The 18,195-nt window shown below is 37.6% G+C and overlaps 1 protein-coding gene across 1 annotated transcript; it reads left to right on the top strand.

Annotated features, from left to right (window-relative positions):
* The first annotated feature begins 8,268 nt into the window (after positions 1–8,268).
* Positions 8,269–17,624, top strand: LOC125868329 (probable tRNA N6-adenosine threonylcarbamoyltransferase, mitochondrial). The gene is made up of 13 exons (XM_049548984.1): positions 8,269–8,557; positions 8,824–8,868; positions 10,838–10,912; positions 13,279–13,375; positions 13,688–13,778; positions 14,615–14,664; positions 15,323–15,513; positions 15,632–15,717; positions 16,103–16,178; positions 16,321–16,404; positions 16,538–16,652; positions 16,873–16,961; positions 17,223–17,624. The coding sequence occupies exons 1-13, from the start codon at positions 8,294–8,296 to the stop codon at positions 17,367–17,369; spliced, it is 1,410 nt and encodes a 469-aa protein (XP_049404941.1). The 5' UTR covers positions 8,269–8,293; the 3' UTR covers positions 17,370–17,624.
* Positions 17,625–18,195: the final 571 nt, after the last annotated feature.

The following is an 18,195-nucleotide window of genomic DNA, read 5'->3' as shown; positions in this document are numbered from 1 at the left end:
GGTTTGTTGCTACTTTGAGTGAAGGAATTGCTTGACAGTTTAAGTATTTGCCTCTTTGCTTCTCTGATCATTCTCAATGCCATCAAAATTGCCCAATAGAATAGGATATTAACTCTCTGATTAGATTCATTTCCAAGTGATGAATTGTGTGGATAATATCTGTCACGACCCGATTTCTCAAGTCATGATGGCACCTACTATAACCCACCAGCAGGTAAGCCAACCCGTAACCCGGAACAACAAGTAATGGATCTGAGGTAGAAACTAAACAAGAGTAGGAAAATAACAATATACACCGGCGGAAGCAAACCAAAAACATATATACAAATAAAAATCTCTCCCAGAACTTGGAAGTCACTAGTACAGAGCTACTAACAAAATGAGTACAAGTCCCAAAAGTGGACAACAGAGACTGGACTATCTCGAAAGGAAAAAGACAAGTCTATATATACAGATGGAGACTGAAATAGTACAAAACGCCGTGTGCTCACCCCCGTCTCCGGATCAGTCTGCTCCAGCTCGATCAACGCTAGCTACTAGTGCTCGGACCTGCATCACGAAACAGATGCAGAGCGTAGCATGAGTACCAAAACAACAGGTACCCAGTAGGCATCATAGGCCGACTGAACTTGAAAAGTAAAGGCAATATGAAAAGAAGGAATACACAAATCGAGGTCAAGAAAAAAAATCTAACTAACAAAGGAATGCACACGAGTGTACAAAGAACTAACTAAAGTAATCTATAAGCTAACTACACCTAACTAGACCCCCATAAGCCCAGAAGGTACACTCGTGCGCAAGCTAAATAAAAACCCGAACGGACCCCCATAAGCCCGACGAGTACACATAATAACTAAAACTAAAGAGAATTGCATATAAGAACCCAAGAACGAAGAACGTCGAACTAGAACCTCAACCCTAATTAGTAGAATCTGACAGTACGGAGGCCGAACCTTGAACCAGATGCTCACCAGAAGTACCCAAGTAACCAATCACAAGTATCAAGTATAAGAGGTCGGAACTCTAACCGGATGCTCTATATAAGTATCTAGGCAATAGAAGCCGGAACTCTAACCGGATGCTCTATATAAGTATTTGGGCAATAGAGGTCGGAACTCTAACCGGATGCTCTATATAAGTATTTGGGCAATAGAGGCCGGAACTCTAATCAGATGCTCTATATAAGTATCTGGGCAATAGAGGCCGGAACTCTAACCGGATGCTCTATAAAGGTGTCAATGTAGCTGCTGAAAGAGTCCCAATCGATCTATTCTCATAAATGTCCGTGGATCGCCGTCCACACCTTGCCAATTAATGAAAGTCCTTGGAATCGAATCGAAAATCAAATTCAAATCGCGAGGCAGAACTAGTGTCGCCGACGTAACTCTTGAAGCTGTAACATTGGGGAAATAAGGATAACTATCATCGGAACAAACGTATCGCCTAGCTAACGCCCAAACTATCAGGCTCAAGTCTGCTACACCAGTCTACATGGATCTAAGTCGGCCGAGCGACATCGGGACAAAACTAAGGCCTATCGGATCCAAATCATGTATTTCTAAGGCAAGCCCTAGTCAAACCTAAACTAAGGCCCAAATGTTTCAACAAATAGTAAATTAAGCATGCAAGCACTCCACATAGCGAGGAGGGTCAATTAATAACACAAAGCATACTCACAGTTACCCGATAATTCTCGAAATAGGCCGAAAACATGATTTCCAAACACTTATGCATGATTCAATAATAATCCAACTCAAATCCCAACTAATCAACATGCATCTACATTCTCAAGCTCAATCTAGGAGAGGGAAACCGTAGCCTACCTGTAGGCCGATCACACGCGCTCCAAAATCACTTCTCCGAAGCTTTCCCTTTCCGAACGTCCTCGAAACGCTGCCCCGCTATCAAAAATAGAGTCACAATGTTATTACGGTCGTTTAGACACCAAAATCACAACAAACGGATACGGACCAATTTCGGGATCAAAACAGGGAAAGTGGGACCCGCGCTGAAAATTCCGAAATTAACTCCAAAAGTGCGTCCTAACCAGTTCCTCCAGCTCATGTCCCAAAATGGGACACAATTCGGGGCTCGGGAACAACACAATATCAACATGCAACTAAAACCCAAATTTTCTCAAAAACTAGAAATGGGACAGCAGTTGAATCAGTGTATTTACCAGAAATTGGAGGTCTGCAGTGAAATGCGACAACACCACGACGTTCTCCTCGAAAGACCACTCAAGATAGCCTCAAAAATCACTGAAATCGGACCTAGAAAGACTGAGAAAACAAGTCTCAAAATCTTCCAAAATCAAGCTCACAAAAAGGGTCGTGGCAGCAGGTGTTTTACGAAAATTACCTCAAACGGGGACCCCAAATCACTATCCGAGCTCACCAACGCGTTGTCCTCGAAAAATCTCACAACTTTGCCTTTTGAATCGCCCAAATCGGTTGAGAGATGAGAGAGTTATGAGGGTTTAAGTTTGGGGAAAAGTTGCTGGTTTTTCTGCATCTTTTTTTTTTTTGAACATTGGTATTGTATTCTTCAGTAATGCTGGCCACCTTCAAAATTTACAGCCCTAAGCGAAATTACAAGCTCCCTATTAATTCTATAATTTGATCTACATCTTCTATGCAGAGTTGTTTACACCAAAAAAGTAAAGATACCAAACAATTCCATTTTACTTTGTGAATGGAATTTAGATCTATCTTCAAAACATCTCCCATTTCTTTCCCTCCACACTGACCACCATATGCATGATGGTATTAGCTTCCACCACTTCTTTTGAGTCTTGCTACCCCTCTTCTGATCCAACATTTAAAAAGATCAGAGGTGTGTTCTGGCATAGACCAGCTACAACATGTGATGTTGAGAAACAGCTCCCAGATCTGTGCAGTGAATTTGCAATGTAAAAATAGGTGATTGTTTGTTTCCCCAGTCAAATTGCATAGGAAACACCTGGGGACTAGTTGCTTTCCTTTCTTCTGAAGCACTTCTTGAGTTAAGCAGGCTCTTTTGATGACTAACCAAGTGAAGCATTTCACTTTGGTGGGGATCAATCCTCTCCAAATACTCTTCCAGTGATGATGGTAGCCTCTAACCCCAACTTGTATGCCTTTCTTGTAAGCACTGTTTACTGTGAATTTGCCATCCTTGTTGTGCTTCCAACTAACTCTATCTGGTGCATTTGTTACTAGATTGGTTCCCCCCAATTTTCCCAAGAAAGAAGCCACTCTATCTACTTCCCAGTCATTCAATAGCCTTCTGAAGGATAGGTCCCAGCCTTGAGTTGTCCAGCATTCACATACTCTGGCTTCAGGATTGTTGCATATTGAGAAAAGATCTGGGAATGACTCAGAGGAATTTGATCAATCCATCCATCTCTCCAAAACTTGATCTTGTTGCCATTTCCAATTTTGAGAAACACATTTTCTTCCATAGAATTCCATAAAGCTCTGATTGACCTCCATACTCCCCATCCATAGGGTTCTGACACTATCTCTGTACACCATGGGTTCAATTCCCCATACTTTGCCACTATCACCTCCTTCCATAGGGTTCCTTCCTCACTAGTATATCTCCACAACCACTTCATCAAAAGGCTCTTGTTTTGGATTCTCAAATTTTTAATACCCAATCCCTCTCTTTCTTTGCTTAGCATCGTAGTATTCCATTTCACTAAATAATAACCCTTGCCCTCTCCCTCTTTGCCTTTTTTCCAGAGGAAGTTTCTTCTCAGTCTGTTCAGCTTTTTGATAACTATTGGAGGAATTGGAAATAACGACATAACATAAGTAGGCAGTGAATCTAAAACAGAGTTTATCAAGATCACTCTACCCCCAAGGATAGATATTGAGCCTTCCATCCTGATAATTTTTTTTCTGCTTTTTCCAGAATTCCATCCCATATCCCCAACGCTTTATGTTTGCTCCCTAGTGGCATTCCCAAGTAGGTTGTCGGCAATTTCTCTACTTTACAGCCTAGAATGCTTGCCAATCCTTGAATCTGAGGCACCTCCTTGACTGCAATCAAGCTGCTTTTCCCCCAATTGACCCTTAGCCCCGATACTGCTTCAAATAAGATCAGAATCAATCTGATGTAGTTCAGCTGTTCGGCTTCTGGCTCACAAAGGATGATAGTATCATCTGCATATAGCAAATGGCTGATCTCCTTTCCATTCCCTATTCTGTCTCCTATTTGGAAGCCCTTAATCCACCTGTTCTGTGTAGCTATTCTCATCATACTGTCAAAACCTTCCATTGCTAGAATAAAGAGAAAATGTGACAGTGGATCACCTTGTCGCAGCCCCCTTTCTGATGCAAAGAAGCCAACAGGTTCACCATTTACTAGTATTGAGAACCTGACTGTTTTAATGCACACTTCTATCCATTTTAGCCACTTACTGCCAAAGCCCATTTGTCTCAAAACATTCAGTAAGAATGCCCAATTTACATGGTCATATGCTTTCTGGATGTCTAACTTGCATAATACACCCGCAACTCCACCTTTCATCCTTGAGTCTATGCACTCGCTTGCTATCAATGCAACATCCATGATCTGTCTCCCTTTTATGAAAGCCATCTGATTTTTATTGACCAATTTGCTCACCACCCTCTTAAGTCTTTCTGCCAGTAACTTAGCTATGATTTTGTAGACCCCTCCTATTAGACTGATTGGCCTATAATCTTTTAATTCTGCACTTTCCCCAAAAACTAAAAACTCCGACGGGGTGCTCCGATCTCGTTCGGAACCCCGTGCATGCAAACGAGATATGCAACCATACCAAATTCGATATTTCGGACTCAACGGCGTAGTCAAAATTTTCATCAGAGGTCATCTCGATAAAAAGTGGGTCCCACTTCCAAATGCCATTTTAAGTCAAAACCACAAAAGAGCTCAGAAAAATATCAAAAACCTTCAGACACAAAAGAAGGGTCAATCTAGACCAAACTTGACATTCCGGAAATAACCGCGCTGACGAAATTTTCAACTGAGCGTGTTTTCCAAGAATGTTGACCAAAGTTAACCTTAAGCCAAATTTCAAAGGCTAAAACGCCTAATGATCCAAACTCACATCGAAGACCTCGATACTCGTGCCAACTATGCTACTAACCTAATTTGGCCATTCCGGAGCGGATGGAACCGTCAGAATTCTATTCTGGAGTCGTCTTCTTGAACTTTTGATCGAAAAGGATCGTTCAAGGTACATAAGCTCCAAAACACTAAAACTCGCACCATAACCAAACGAACAACCAGGTGACCGAACTGTCAGTCCCAGCAAGTCATAAATGACTTGGGGTCGCTACAGGAATGCTCTAAACGACACACAGAATGCAAGACACAAAAATGACCAGGAGGGTCATTACAATATCAGAGCAAAAACATGCATTATTTGTAATTATATGGTGTTCACTGTGAGTACTCACTTATAAGCTAAAGCTTACTTTTTAGGTCTGTGTCTCTGTGAGTAATTTATTCAGCTTTATCGAACTGGCTGGTAATGTATAGTAGTGTTGTACTTTTGAGTGTCCTCCCATGGGTGCATTTTTATCATACATTTGTCAGCACATATATCTTTTTTAATAAGATTATGTGGGGCAACGGGATGCATGACACCCAGGCATACGTGAACATTTGTCTATGCACTTTTTAAGGGGGACGACTTTGGTTTTTGTATGACAAGGAAATATTCTGTAATTGCAATGTTAGTGTCTGGTGAAAATGGTTGTCTACTATTTATTGAGCATGCTTTTGTAAACCTATGAAAGCTTTGAGTAGGAATCCTAGCTGTGTGATTTTTCAATTTCCAGTATGAGCAAGTAATTCATCCGCCAATAGGATCTTCAAGTTTCAGCAATTTGGATGAGAAAGAGACATACTGGATATAGTTATACTGGAGGCACTCAGCGTTTTTTATGAGTTTGTTTGTAAGGATGGCATGTGCAAATGGTTGCTTCATAAGTTGGCATATTCCTTTGACATATTCCATGTTGAGAGAGGCATTTTCAAATCATTACTTGTTCAATTGGCCGATGTTACACGGAAAAGTCAATTCCTTTTTGAGCAAGATGAGGCCAAAGGTAGGAGTTAATATTATACATGTGTTTAAAATTGGGAAGGAGAATCATTCAGGCTCAGGTTTATATTACTAGCTTTGGATGCAGAGAGTTGTGTAAACAACGAGAGTATAGTGGTGTGCAAGTTCTTTGCTTCAAACTGCACAATTGAATGTGCTCCATTTGTCAACAAACTCCTTTTTGTGTACTATAATCCAAACAATTCATGTCAAAGTGATAGGTGCTGCTACTTCAAAGGGACATTCGTCAAAGACGCTATCCATTGCTGGCCAGGATTTGTAGGGATGCTTTTTCTTATTGCAGCAACTGGTTACTAGTTAGCCTAATTTGCGTATTTGCTTGCTTAGAATTGCTGTTTCCAGAGCTTCTGGTCAGTCCTATAAAATGTTTGTAAATCACTGATTTTGTTGGGTTTTGTTATTGTTTTTCTTAGTAAAGTGATAGATGCTGCTACTGCTGAGAGCCTATCATCAATGATTGTATCTCTTTCTGGCCAGGATTTGTATGGGCATTTTTTTGGTTGTGCTACCAATTTGTTACTACTTACTCTAAATTTGTATGAGACTAGTTAGTCTCAATGATTTGTATAAGCCGACCTCCACGAGGTAGGGGTAAGGTTTGCGTACACCCTACCCTCCCGAGATCCCACCACACCGATGGGATTTCTCTGTGTATGTTGTTGTTGTTAGTCTAATTTGTGTATTTTGCTCACTTGCAACTTCTGTTTCCAGGGCTTCAGGTAAGTCCTATGAAATGGTATGTAAAACGCTTAGTATGGAGGTTTCTTAATTGTTTTACTTTAGTTTGTTGGGGAGGGGGTGAGCTGGGCTGGTGGCTGGTGGTTTCTTTATTGTTTTGGTGTCTTCCCAGTGAAGAGATAAAACTGAAGCTATTAGAGATTGCTGAGTTTGGGTGTTGTTTCAGTATGCATTTTGCACTGGTCTTGAAGTTTAACTAGTTTTTGCTGAATCTTATCTTCTCTGAGCCTATTTTGCTGCAGTTACAGTTCAGAATGTTCTGCTTTGGACTGTTTTTCTTGAGTGGAGGGTCTATTGGGAATAACCTCTCTACCTCTGAGGTTGGTTAAGGTCTGTAAACGATCTATCTTTTTCAGACCCCACTTTGTAGGATTACACTGGGTGTACTGTTGTTGTACAGAGGAATTAGAAGAGGCATATGTATTCTTCATCTTTTGTATTATATGAAATTGAGCAACTTTTGCCTTTCGTTTGATTTTGATTTTGATTTATCCATACCCTCGTTGGCAAATCGACTCATGATTTCCCTTGCCATTAACGGAGCTTCAACATGAAATGAGTTTTTTTTTTTTTCAATCGACAGGGTAATATTAGACCAAGAGTTAAATGGATGGCAAGGTTGCTCAAAATTCAAATAGCGCAAGGGGAAATTTGACCTTTTCCGATGTGTATCGTACAATTGGTATTGCCAACAGATTGAATTACAAAGGACTTATTAAATCGAAATCCTCTCTAGTATGGTTTCTTTCATTTTTAGAGCTCAAACCCGAACAAAACAATCTTCTATCAATCATACCAACATCATGACAAACAATGGATTTGCGCAACCCTCCCTAACAAATGCGATTCCGTACCAAAGGGGATTCAAATTCGAGATTTCTTGGTTATGGATGAAGGAGTACTTATCACTCCACCACAAGAAAAACGTGATTTCATCGGAAATATTAAGATTTAAAAAATTATTTAATTGCATATTTGCCTTTCAAATGACCAATAAAAAATAACATAAACCTCAAAATTTGAACTTATAAATGTGAATTATCATTTACCAATATTCTCTCGTTTCAGTTAAATTTAAAATTAGAATTTGACAAATATTTGATAGCAATAATGCTTATTTCAACAAACTATCAAAAATGTAAAATAATACTTTAAAGAACATTTTAAACCTACTATATTAATTAATTATTAAATATAAAGGGTCATTTTTATCATTGTCTTCATTTTCAATAATAATAAATTTGAACATTTTCTCAATTTAAATTTATTTACTTATTATATGTCTAGTATAATTAAAATTAAATTATGTACTCTTTTCTTAAACCAAAGTTCTCAAATTTAAGTAATTCCGAAAATTGTTCTAATGCGGATATCGGATTTTTTTTAATTTCACATACATATAACATTAACTGGAGTGAGGTTTTTGCAGTAAAGCCCTCATCCTACTCTGTGGAAATGGCTTCCTTATTACCCAATTTGTCTTCACCAATTTCTCGTCTAAGGCTGCTCTGGAGACCCTCAATTCACCTCACATTCAAAGCGACAAGCAAATTGCAATTGCATAACAAAGCAGTAAAGCCTCAACTGTTCAAATCCTTTTCAGCTTATTGTTCTACTTCAGCTTCTAATGTTCAAACCCAGAATCAAATACTGGGAGAAAATGAGAATTTGGTTGTTTTAGGCATTGAAACGAGCTGTGATGATACTGCCGCCGCTGTGGTAACTTCTTTGCTAGTTTCTTTGAAATTACTTTTGTGGCGGAGCTAAGTTTGAACTCTATAGGTTTTTTAAATTTCAGGATATCGACATTAGCTATTAGTAACTTGGTTATAAATTTTAATTTTTGTTTTACATGTTTACTGAATTTCTTAATACAAATACAGAAAGCTATTAGGTTCGGCCAAACTTGGCTTCTAGCTCCACCCCTGTTTGTGGGGCTGTGCAAAGTTTCTTCTTTTATTGAGTTTAGTGATATCCATTTGTAGGTTAATAGCAATGGTGAAATTCTCAGCCAAGTTATCTCTTCGCAGGTACTCTATATGTATTTAAGTAGTTATAGAAAGTCTGGAGAATTATCATTTAGTTTATATTGTTATCTTGTTCTGTTAAATTAATGACTACTGATAAACTATTGGGCACTTATTATCTTGTGTGCATTACATTGTTTTAGTTGAAGGCTTGTTTCCTCATTTATTTTTGCATCATTATGTAAATAATTGGGGTCTGTCTAGAATGACAAATGTCACGTTCCACATTGGTTGCTGGTCTGAACAATTTCTATTCACTTTCCTATTTATACATATAAAGATGCAAGAATTGTTTACCTCTAAATCAGTGACTTAGGATAACAATTGAATTTGTTCTAGTGGTTCAAGGGCACACACATTATAGTGACCAAATAGTCTAAGTTGCGCGGACTCTTCACTTTCGATGCTGCACCCGTGTTGGATTCTCCAACAGTATACTACTTTTGGAGAATCGAACACGCATCCGTTGACTTTTTTGAAGAGTCCGAGCAACATAGCAAACAATATGGTTTTGGTGCTAAATTACTTGCTAATGAGTATAATTAAAGTGATAAGGGAAATAGTAAACAATGAAACGATGAGTAAAAGAGAAAGAGAATAAATCTTGTTAAGCTGTTTTCCGGTGTAATCTTCTGGCAATGTCACCGGGAAAGCAAGAGCTTGAGAGTTTGAGTTACAATTCGAAGTGCAATAGAGCTATTGTAGTACGCATCCGATGGGTTACAAGGGAAGGGAAGGAGTACTTATAACCTAGCCCTGGGTTACGTCTTGCGTCTGTTCTGCCCCGCATTAATGAACATGATTTTTAAGTTGAAACTGTTACGCTCATCTGTTGGAGAGAATCCTGAATTCTCAGGAAACAGTTACTGGCAAGCTTTATTCTGTTCCGGAGACTGATGAATTCCACCTCCAGACTTATTGCTCCGGAGCTAGGCAAGCATCATCTTACTGAGTGCAGCAGTGCCTGGCCTGAACGCTGCTGAGCTAGACTTGACTGGACCTTGACTGCCACGTGTCACCTTCTGATACACTAGATGCCAAAACCGATTTTGACCCATACAAGTATTTGGTGCTTTTGTTCAAGTGTGGAAAAATCTTACGAGTTATACATAAGAGGCAAATCCAATAGCAAAGTAGTATCTCAAAGATTAACATATTTAAGCATCATTCTGTAAGGAAATGTGGAGCAGACTTTTTATCTCATTTAGAAGGAGAGGTGTGGGGAGGAAAAAAAGAGAGGTAAGAATAAAAGATATCCCAATATGTTTTGGTTGAAATTATAGCAGAAAAGCTAATAACTTAGCCAATGTGCCAAATGCCAATATTTCTAGGATTGTGTCTTTATTGGAACTGCCGTGGCATCAAATAAGGCTTCACAAATACATTGAAGTATCAGCAAACTCTCCTAAGACAATTTTTTTCTTGAGTCCGAAAAGGTGATAAATGTTTAAGCAAGAATGATGTGCAGGTAGCTGTGGTTTATTGGTGATGCAGCCAGGTTAACCTTGGGCTTCACAGATCAATACTGTAATACAAGCGTAGTGTGATCTGCACACTCTGTTTAGTTAGAATATGATCTACAAATCAACACATAAAATATTAGTTGGGCGGGAACTTTATGTAGGAAGTCAGGCAGATAGTGCGATACATGCGTATATCGCAAATAGCAGAAGGAAGATATTTAATGGGGCTGCTTTGTTAGTGAAAGGCACTTAGAGGTTGATGCATTCCTATGCATGGCACATAGTCAACATAATATGTGAAGTGATACTAAGCGTCGTTCTTTTATATTCTTATGCTGCATAATTTCATATCTGTTCACACCACTGTTCTTTCTTCATGTCAATTGCTCAGGGAATTTCTCAATGCTCTAAAGAATAGTAACTTCGAGAAGTTATCCAAATTATACTATTTTTGTGTGCCCACATTATGTGGTCTTTCTTCTAATCTTGAGGTTCCATAAATCATCAAGGCAGAACTGCTTGCTAGATATGGAGGAGTTGCTCCTAAGATGGCAGAGGAAGCACATGCTCTGGTGATTGATCAGGTATATGCTGTCAACCCTGAAGTACTTTGTTTCAAGAACTTGGAAACTGTTGGTCACTGGTGGAAAGTGTTATGATAGTATCAAGTGCGCATCTCTTTTAGGTGTTATACCACGATCCTGCATGTTACTTCTTTTTTTTCAATAAGACGATTGAAAATACATCAATTTGCAAAGTGCTTTACTTCTTGCTAAACATCAGCATTACAAGGTTTTAAAATGTCAATGAACTCTGACCAAGTAGTTTGTTTGATTTCACATGCTAGATGTTTCACTAAACCAATTGAACAATTCCTTTGGGCATTATGATTTTATGTCCTGTTTAGTAATGTTCTGTATTTCTGTTTGTGCAGATAAGCTTCCCTTTCGACCCTTTTGTTCTACCTCACTTTTCACTAGAAAACAGAAATTTGAATTGGCTCTTTTGATTATTTTTGCAGTTTTCCTAGATATATCACGTAAGGGATTTTAAAGTATTATTAAATTCCCTGGAATTAGTCCCTCTTAAGGATCTCCTCCAGAGGCGTATCCAGGATTTTGAGATGATGGGTGCACTATTACAAAAAGGTGGATCTAAGATATAAATTTGATTGATTTAACATTTAGGTTCTTATCACTAAAAATAATTAAAATTTTAAAATTATAGGTCCAAAGTTATTTTTACCTATCCAAACCGCTTAGAGAGATATTACCCAATTTTAAAAAGGAAAATAAAACAAGATAACTAAAAGATTCAAATTTCTAACCTCACTTAGAGAGGTGCACCCAACATAATCGCACGGTATAATACTCAAAGTGTGGGTTCACATATCTATATTTAAATATTTTTAAAAAATATAACACTACTATATATGATTTCAGGAGGGGAGCATGGGTTCACGTGAACCCGGTGACCCCCTCCTGGATACGCCTCTGATCTCCTCCAGGATCCAGACATGTTTCATAGTAGTGACATGAACTTAACAGATAAGTGTTCATTAAAAACCATAGAATCAAATTTTGTTTTAAGGAAATATGTCTTCTGTTAAATTTTACCTAATGCTCAACTAAATGCCCCAAGGAAAAGCTTCTCTTAGATGTTGCCACCACTATCCAAGAGAAGTCCGCACGAGTTGGATAAACAGTCCACCCTATCCCTGACTGAGAAACTGTTAGGGATGCGTTGGAAGTCATTAATTTAAGTATTTAATTATATTTTTAGTTGCTTTATTTATTATTCTAGAATAAGGTTTAGTTTCAGGGTTAAGTTATAGTTATTAGTTTGGAATAGGATTTAGGTCTCCTACTTTCATAAGAATTAGACTTCCTATTGATGTAATTAGACTCCTATTTAAAGGGGTTTTTGATGAATAAATCAGTAAGTCATAATTCAGCAAAAAGCAGGAGATTAGAGTTCTCTCTTCCATTGAACTCTAAGGTTTCAGTCTCCCTTTGAAGAGCTGAAGAGATTAGAGTTCTCTTTTAATGAATTCTAAGGTTTCAGCCTCCCGCTAACGAGCTGATTTATATATCGCCTTGTGAATCGATCCTTCCCTAAAGATTCATAACAGAAACTATCAGAGGCTCATTTGCTCAACAATCATTTCTCAGAGCCTCAAACAAAGACAGCACACAATCAAAATGTTCAACTTAATAGGTAGTTAGGTACTGAAAAATATGATAAAAGCTTTTGAAAAAACTTACCTCGGGGTCTCTCCTGTACTTGAAAGTCTCTCTCTCTCTGTATTTTTTTTCTTTTCCCATATTTGATTATGATAAACTGGAAAGAAGAGAGAAGTTCTGGTCTGGGCTTATTTTTGCTTTAGATTTAAAGATGTCCTCTCGTGGTTTGACTTGTTCGATCATCTTTTGCTAAGGCTAAGTTTATCAACTTCGTGGGAATGATCAAAAAAGGATACTCCTATTATTCAGTACTCCAAAAAACACTCCCTAATGAACTGGAAAATCAATGGGGTCTCTTCCAACAAGGAAAAAAAGTAATAATGTGAATTCCCTTCTTTTTCTGATATTTTATATCATGGATTAATTCAATGAATTAGAATGAATTCAACTGATTGATGATCTATATCCTTTAGAGTACAGTTAATAGATACTCTTAATCATAATTATAATTAACAGACTATGATTCCATAATAGAAAACTTTCAAATATCTTGTCGGTTTTGTTTTTCTGAGGCTTCACATTGTTGTCTCAAGGAGAAAATGTGGATATCATTCCAAAGGACCCTGCCTCAAGTTCTCTTCTTGTTACACTTTGACTCATAATTCTGCATTTCTCGCACTTTTAAGATTGTTAGCTTGTTAATTTGAATTGACACATAATATTTCTGCTATGTATTCCTGCGATCAATGTGTACTTATTCCCTTCAGGTGGTACAAGAAGCGCTAGATAAAGCTAATCTGACTGAGAAGGATCTATCTGCAGTTGCTGTCACGATTGGTCCTGGTTTAAGCCTTTGTTTGCGAAGTAAGTTTTTATTCAGTCTTTGCTTTAGTAGCCTTTCTTTCTTTTGGTTTGTTTTAATTTTTCCTTCGGGAGGGCTGATCATTTTTTTTCTCTCTCTTTTTCCTCTCCTCCCTGCACCAATTAATGTGCCTATTTGTTTTAGACTGAAGTACTGTTCTTAATTCGTTAATATTTGTCAATTTCTAACATAGACTACTTATGAATCTGAAAAATTAAACATTGGGGATATTCGTGTGGGACACAGATGCATTTTGTGACAACTAATGAACCTTGTGTAAGTCCTTGTACCTTATTTGTTCAATTTATGTGTAGTTGGTGTGCGGAAAGCAAGAAGTGTTGCCGGTTCTCATAATTTACCTCTTGTCGGTGTCCATCACATGGAAGCTCACACTCTGGTTGCCAGGTAGCAATATGGAGTAAAGGTTAAGTTATTCATGCTAGTAGCAAACAGTAGAATAAGATCAGTGCATACAGCTAAAAATTTGTTGGGAATTTGTCCAGTTCCATGGTTAGTTAGACTGTGAATCTCCCAGCTTTCAATTAATTTGTCCGGAATACTGCAAATTACAATAAAATAAAGAAAAAACTTTGGCTGAAATAATCTTGTAAGATGAATTTATCTCCTCTGCGGTAACACTTTTATGTTTTACTTATTCTTGATTGTTTTGCTATTTATTTGGTTGCCAACTTTTGTCAGGGAATCATATGAATAAGCAGATAATTTTTTTTCTTGTCTTCTTTGTTCTATTTCTAGGGGCACCATTAGTTTTTGTGAGATGATAACCTATGGTCTGTTTTGTAGCTATAGAGGTCTTGTCACCTTAAATATATCATGGGATACCTTGTTTTAGAGCACTTATCTGTCTCCTTGAGAAACAAAGATTTACCAATTACAAATATTGGCTGCATGGTATGAGGTGGTAATCTTGTCTGAATTCTACTTCACTTTTCCCCTTTCTTTTCTTCTTCTGGAACCCTGTAGTAATTACAGATGATTTCATTGACCTTGGAGTCTCAAATATGAATAAGCTGATAGGAGAAAATGTAGTCGCCCATGGAATGCTCCTCAAACCCACCATTGCTTTTTACATTAGCTTACAGCAAGTTGCCAAAGTGTCTAAAATGCCCGCCTATCTTATGCTTACAGATAAGTCGAAGTTTCTATGAAGATTGTATGCTTCAAGATATTTGTAAACTCAGTGTACTGTGCCGCCTGGAACTAATGTTTTCTCTTTTCAGGCTAGTAGACAGAGAGCTGCAGTTTCCTTTTATGGCCCTACTTGTCTCAGGTTAGATAACCTTCTACAATTTTATAGGTCTGTTTTATTTACTCTTACTGAAAATATATTGGGTCATCTTTTCCTGTGTTTTAGATATATATGGCCAAGCTATATAGTATTGTGCTAATTCTTATTGGGCCTTCTTATTGCACAGCCATCTTATGGTGCTATCTATATCAGTTCACCTTGGAACATCACTTGAATATAAAAGATCTAGGATTTGTTACTGAACGTCCCACTACCCAGAGAGTTTTGACATCTTTTGGCAGTTTAATTTGTGTCTAAAGGTCTTTCATATGCTTGTTCGGATGCTCATGATATTCATTGTTATGCTTATGAGTCCTTCGATTGTATCCTGCAAGATGAAAATCTCTCATATATACAATCAAACATCTTGTGGTTGATTCAATTCAAGTATATTATTTGTGATCTTTGTGTGTGTTTTTTCTTTTAGTTTCTTTTCCCAAGGGACCTGACTTCTCTAAAAAGTTACGAAAATTGAATTGTTTAACCTTTAAGCCAATGTATGCTAAATATTGGATATGTTTCTCAATTCAACAACATAAAATACAGTTTTCATAATGAAAAACAATTTGACCAGTTGTATTTTCCTGTGAATTAGATATCAATAACATACTGGATTTTCTTTTATTCATATGCTCTTTAGGAGGCCATAATCTTTTAATCCTTGCACGTGATCTTGGCGATTACATACAGCTTGGGACAACAATTGATGATGCAATTGGCGAGGCATATGACAAAACAGCAAAATGGCTTGGTCTTGATCTGAGGAAGAGTGGGGGCCCTGCTGTAGAGGAGCTAGCGCAAGAAGGAGATGCCAAGTCTGTCAAATTTAAAGTAAGTTACTTTAGAGACATTTGCACTTATATGCAATACGTCTCCGGGTTTTCTCTATTAAGGAATTTTAGAAGTGATATTGTTTGCCCAATTGACTAGAAGTTTGAATGAATTTTAGGTCCCTATGAAACAACACAAGGATTGCAACTTCTCATATGCTGGTCTGAAGACGCAAGTGAGGTTGGCAATTGAAGCAAAAAGAATGTATGTGATTTATTAGGAAAAAGTTATTGATCAGCTCTGCAAAGTGTTTTTCCGTTTCATTTCATCTTAAAACTTTACCACCATGATCGTTGCGTTGCTTTTTGTTCTTTTCGAATTATAGAAATTGGTTTTCCATTCCCAATAAGGTAAACAGTGAATTATCCCATCTATAGAAACAACCTCTGGGTCAAAGCTCTTGTTTTTTCCTCTTTCTACAATGTTACCTTAGAATAGTGTTCTGTAAAATATGGTCCAGAAAGTACAGTAGCTTTTAGCTTTGTCTTATGATCGTAAGGTTAAATGAATCACTAGGACAACAATGTACATCAGTTGGTTGTCATTGTCCTCGTCTTCTAGCTATTTACATTTTGTAGGTTGTGTGCAGCAATGCTGGAATTTCTCTTGCTTCAGCTTCTGACGAAGAGAGACAGGCTCGGGCAGATATTGCTGCCTCCTTCCAGGTATATAGCTTTTATAGAAGATTGATCTTGCTGTAATTTGTTTATAATTAAGAAGTATTGGTCGACAACTCAATGGATCTGTTTCCTATACCTCTTCCATATTCTTAAAACTCATTTGCATTGTAATGAATGCTTCACGCAGCGAGTTGCGGTATTACATTTGGAGGAAAAGTGTGAACGGGCAATCGAGTGGGGTTTGAACATAGAGCCTTCCATAAATCATTTGGTCAGTGTTTTCTGTTTACTGCAGTTTTATATGACTAATATCTTCCTCCTTGACTTTATTCTAATGTATTAGTTTCACATGATCCTGTAAGCTTAATGTCAATTATGCTAATTGTCCAATTTACCTTTCACAGGTAGTGTCTGGAGGTGTTGCATCTAACAAGTATGTCAGAGCTCGGCTTGATGAGGTTGTGAAAAGGAAAGGGCTGAAACTTGTATGCCCCCCTCCAAGCCTTTGTACTGACAATGGTTAGACAATTCTCCTTCTTACGTTGCCTCAGTTTCATACAGGAACTTTGGATTCTTAATTTTTAAGTTTCCAAGGCTTCAGAGGAAAGGTCATGTCTCTTACTGAGTCAAGTAAATTGGCATGCACTGCCTCTAGGTTGATTGTCTCGTGGATAATTTTTTAGCTCAAAAGTGCAAATGGCTTGACATTGCACTCTAATACGTTGACCTGTTCTAATAGGTGTAATGGTTGCGTGGACTGGCCTTGAGCATTTCCGTCTGGGCAGATTTGATCCTCCACCTCCCGCAAATGAACCAGAAGATGCCGTGGTTAGTCTTTTTCTTCCCTCAACTCAAAACTGGCCATAATGTCCTATAGTTACGTTGATTGAGTATGACAACCCATAGATTTGTGCCTTGAAAGTTAAGTTTGCCAAAAGTGATGCGATTATTCAATCAAAATAAACGCCTACATGTTAAACTGATCTGCTTTATTGAATTTCTGTAGTTCTACTTCCTGTTCCCTGAAGCCCCCTTCCCACACCCTTCTCCTTACCATGTTTAATTATGATCCATTGCTCCCTTAATCAGCTTGATTTGCGCCCAAGGTGGCCTCTCGGTGAGGAATATGCTGAAGGAAAAAGTGAAGCTCGCTCAATGAGAACAGCACGGATGCATCCATCACTTACCTCTCTCATTAAGGCATCTATCAAGCAAGAGTCACAGTCTGCAATTTAAACAACTCAAAGACTTTTCTACAACGCACATCCACAAACGTGTAGATATTTATATAAAGTGGTTTGCCTAGAATCATGATTCGAATATGTAAAATCATATTGGAAAATTGGTGAGCTGAAAGCTTGAAAGAACCATAATTCAAGAGCAATGAGCCAGTGGGGGATAACTGTGTATTTTGATGTTGTATCATATTTTAGTGCCTCCTGCATTTGGTACTTTTCCATCTTGTACTTTAAAAATTCAGCTACGTTAAGGGCATTTTTGTTCAATTTTTCACATAGTTTAAGGGTATTTTGACCCATTTTTTTTGTTTTTCTAATTAAACGTGTTCAAATGATATAATCTTTATGGCCATTCAGCAGAAATTCACATTTAGAAATTAGAAGTGTTTTTATTATTTTTGGTCTATTCCTTAAATAGTTTGGTGCAACATTTGCTATTTTATTTAAAGTTTAGTTTAGTGTCTAGCTTATTGTTTTGAGTATTTGATGGAATTTTTCTAATGTTTTTTATTAAAGTTTTTTTTCTTCAAAACATTCATTTGTTAATTCATTACCGATATAATATGTTTAAAGAATCATACAACATTTACAATTTAACTTGGAAATATTCGTTCCCAAGAAAAATTAACAAAGAAGTCGAAAACTTAGCTACGTTATGAGCTACAATATTAAAACTTCTAGAAAAATATGTACAAAAACGTCTTGCTTTAGATATGCAGATATTCTAAATATCTTCACAAGCTACATTCATATTCCGAGTAGCCTTCATATTTTTCTTCAATTATATCTACTGCACCTTTCACACTACAGCTGAGCTTCCTACG

This window comes from Solanum stenotomum, chromosome 6 (genome assembly GCF_019186545.1).
Source record: "Solanum stenotomum isolate F172 chromosome 6, ASM1918654v1, whole genome shotgun sequence".
Taxonomy (NCBI): Eukaryota; Viridiplantae; Streptophyta; class Magnoliopsida; order Solanales; family Solanaceae; genus Solanum; species Solanum stenotomum.
Note: the sequence above shows the minus strand (reverse complement) of the source record. Positions and strands in the feature narration are given on the sequence as shown.

What these genes read in the sequence shown, in the direction of transcription:
- LOC125868329 (XM_049548984.1), top strand. Translation starts at nt 8,294, where the DNA reads ATGGCTTCCTTATTACCCAATTTGTCTTCACCAATTTCTCGTCTAAGG. An exon ending in ATGATACTGCCGCCGCTGTG is followed by an intron (nt 8,558 to 8,823) that starts GTAACTTCTTTG and finishes ATCCATTTGTAG; the next exon opens with GTTAATAGCAATGGTGAAAT. An exon ending in GCCAAGTTATCTCTTCGCAG is followed by an intron (nt 8,869 to 10,837) that starts GTACTCTATATG and finishes TAAATCATCAAG; the next exon opens with GCAGAACTGCTTGCTAGATA.